This window comes from Ziziphus jujuba, chromosome 9 (genome assembly GCF_031755915.1).
Source record: "Ziziphus jujuba cultivar Dongzao chromosome 9, ASM3175591v1".
NCBI classification, from domain to species: domain Eukaryota; kingdom Viridiplantae; phylum Streptophyta; class Magnoliopsida; order Rosales; family Rhamnaceae; genus Ziziphus; species Ziziphus jujuba.
The window spans coordinates 16741537-16745142 of record NC_083387.1 but is presented as its reverse complement, the minus strand read 5'-3'; the positions used below and the strand labels follow the sequence as shown (position 1 = coordinate 16745142).

Below are 3606 nucleotides of genomic sequence, written 5' to 3'. Positions count from 1 at the left end.
CGTGTTAGGCTGGCTGCTTGAAGCAGGCTAACGGCTGCTAAGGCTATATTTTTGTTCATATCATATAATTATTATTATTATTATTCCTTCATTGAGCGTCGGTGCTTTTGCGTAATTCCCTTCAGTTTCGTGTGAGGGAAAGCAATTCTGTACCAATAACAAGTAAAGTTATAAAAAGCTGGACAGCATAAATACCAAGCAAAACTGTTGAATTTATGCGATTTTATATTGAATCCTATTTACATTTGCGTATATTTGAATCTGATTTATTCTTTTTTTAACAAATTCACATGCTAAACTACAATTCTAAAATTTAACATATAAAAAACAGCTAATTGTTGTTTATAAATTTTAAATAGCTAGCCATTTAGAAACCCTTCACATATTTCTACCGCTTTCCCCAATCAAACAACTGACAAAAATAAGCAAAATAATAAACCATTGGTATTTTTTATAAATACAGAAGACTTTCAACGGGGCAAGACAAGTTTCACTAATTAATAATAAATTATACATAATATCAAAAAATATATATAATATAATAAATAATATATGGCCGGGGGGTGCCCAAAGTTACTGGTGTTTATTAAATTCTATGATGGGATTCTTGTAGTTTATAATAATTAAATTGATCTTAATTAATTAAAGTCAAAGCTTTAGATGCGTCCTTGTGTATCTAATTATACGTCTATTGAGAGACGAGAGAATTGACTTTGGTGCCTCAAAAGCAGCATAATAGGGAAGAGAGAGAAGTGAAAAAAGGAAATTAATATTCTGAAAACTTTGTCTTCTTCAATGGGGAGAGAAAATGAGAAAGAAATGGATACTGATCTATCATTGAAATTCGATTCCAAAGAAGATCAAGAAGAAAAAGAAGGTAAAGATAAGCTTGAAGTTGAAGAAGATCATGAAAAAGAAGAAGAAAAACAAAAAGTCGAACCATCAGAAGGAAATGATGAAGAACAAGGAGCAGAAGAAGAAGCCACAGCAGGTGAAGTAGTGGAGGATGAGACCTCAATAGTGGAAGTATCATTTACAGAAACTACGAAGACTGAGGAGGTACTTTTTTTGTTTTTTTTCCCCGGCATAAATTTGACGATTTTTTGTTTACCATAAAAACAATTATATAATTCACGACGGATTTTTAAAAAAATTATATATCATATATTGTTTTTCTAGTTATATTTGTTGCAAACGGAGATGAATCGCATGAAAGAAGAAAATAAAGTTTTAAGAAAGGTGGTGGAGCAAACAATGAAAGATTACAATGATCTTCAAATGAAGTTTTATTCTATCCAGCAAAATAATAAAAAAAAGGTTAGTTTTCCTATTGTTTTCTTCACTCGGTGTTATGGATTATTTTTTTTTTTTTTTTCTCTCGGCGTTATGGATCTTTTTTTATTTATTTTTTATTTTTATATTAGCTCCAATAATTATAAACATTTTTCTTATATGTATTTATGTTGAATTAGGCTCCTCTACTTTTTCTTTCGCTCCATGGTAACAACAATGCTATGGAAGAACCGAAGACGACGACCATTTCCAATGTCGTAGAAGTCAATAATCATAGATCTCCATCGCCACCAAATCAGGAATTAGGTTTGTCTTTAAGGCTGCAAACAAGCACTAAAAAACATGAAGGAAAAGAAGATCACAAAGAGAATTCGGACGAATTGCCGGGCTACACAGCAGTGCAAAACAAGGCAAACCGAACAGAAATAGAAGGAATTAGAAGCCAGGTTGCCACACCACCTAATAGAAAGGCTAGGGTTTCGGTAAGAGCAAGATGCGAAACAGCAACGGTGAGTGTCTAGTTTTACATCTTACATTTCTAATGAACCCAAATATATACGCAAGGAAAACAGAATCACAACTATTTTAAGCCTCTCTCTCTCTCTCTATATATATATATATACATGTTTTGCAGATGAATGATGGATGCCAATGGAGAAAATATGGCCAGAAAATCGCCAAAGGAAACCCTTGTCCTCGAGCCTACTATCGATGCACAGTAGCTCCAGGATGCCCAGTTAGAAAACAGGTAAAAAATATTCTATTATTTAATTCTAATGCTAATTTGGTACAAATTGAACAAAATAAATAGGATTCTTTTTTTTTTTTCTTGGGGGTGGGGAATCAAAAGTAGTATGTGAAATCAAGGATATTTCTGTTTTCTAAATGTAGGTTCAAAGGTGTTTGGAGGACATGTCCATACTAATAACAACATATGAAGGAACACACAACCATCCACTCCCTGTGGGGGCAACAGCAATGGCTTCAACAGCATCTGCAGCAGCTTCCTTCATGTTATTAGATTCAAGTATTAATCCACATTCTGAACATGAACCCTCTAATTTCACTCAATCATCTCTCTCTTACCATACACACCATATGATGATGACAAACCCCATTTTGTCTCATTCACCAACCTTTAGAAGCATTATTAACCCTAGTAATGACCCTTCCAAAGGAATTGTTCTTGATCTCACAAATAATCACTTGTATGATCCGCCACATATTCCATTGGCTAGTTCCTCGGCCCAACCAGCGGGTTTTTGGATGCCTCCTGGCAAAACAAATTTCCATTGTGGGAATAACATCATCAACCATGTCTTAGATAGCAGTACCAGAGGATTAATGGATGACAAGGGTTGGAGATCAGGTGAAGAAAAGGATTCATCAATGGTGGAAAACGTGACGGCTATCGCCGCCGATCCTAAGTTTAAAGTAGCTGTTGCCGCTGCTATCACATCTCTCATTACTAAAGAGAACCACACAAGTAGTCATCCAGTCGGATCAGCATTTAGTCAAAGACATGGAGAAGGAGGTAGCTCTAGCAACAACAATTAGGTCCTTGATTCTCTCTCATCAAATGGTAAGCCCGTTCACCCAATACCTTGAAAGAATCTAAAGACCGAAATTGGTTTCTTTGAGAGGGAAAAGGCTATACAAAGGTTACATTTACGTAGAATTAAATCAATTAATCATGTACTCCAAAAAATTTTCATATATATGCTTAATAAAACTCGATGCTTTGGACTGAATTTTTTTTTTCCTTTTTTTTTTTTTCCTTTCTTAAAAATATGTATAACCTCTTATTATTATACCAAGATGTCTATTAATAATTTTCTGTATATAATTTGAATTTCAAATAAGAATTGAAATCACAAATGATATATTAACTATAATTATATTTATATTTCTAGATGTGTACGAGCGAACATAAATTTAACTTTGGCTAAAAAATTTTATTTTTGTTTCATATTACCATGAAGTTATCTTTTATCATGATTTTAAATGTTGAAATAAATAAAAATAAAATGCAAGATAAAAAAAAAATATAAACGTCTGCTGTAAAATTTATCTATATGTGTGTGTGTGTTTGTTGATGAACCCAATAGTTTATTATTAGGTTTGAACTAGCCCTAATTGTTTTATCAACCCTCTTAATTATAATCCAATTGATACAAGGGGAATAAAGCCATTTTTATTTTTTGTTTAATTTTTTTATTATAGTCATTGTTTAGAAAATATATGGTTTCTTAGAGGTTGCAGGTGTGCTGCTCTTTTTTTTTTTTTTTTGAAAGTATTGCAGGTATGCTACAT

General features: G+C 32.8%; 1 protein-coding gene across 1 annotated transcript; it reads left to right on the top strand.

Moving 5' to 3' along the window:
• The first annotated feature begins 749 nt into the window (after positions 1–749).
• LOC107427164 (probable WRKY transcription factor 9) lies at positions 750–3122 on the top strand. Its single transcript, XM_016037515.4, has 5 exons — positions 750–1059; positions 1180–1317; positions 1473–1802; positions 1928–2041; positions 2185–3122. Exons 1-5 carry the CDS (start codon positions 796–798, stop codon positions 2848–2850), a joined length of 1512 nt encoding a protein of 503 aa, XP_015893001.3. The 5' UTR covers positions 750–795; the 3' UTR covers positions 2851–3122.
• The last annotated feature ends 484 nt before the right edge of the window (positions 3123–3606 follow it).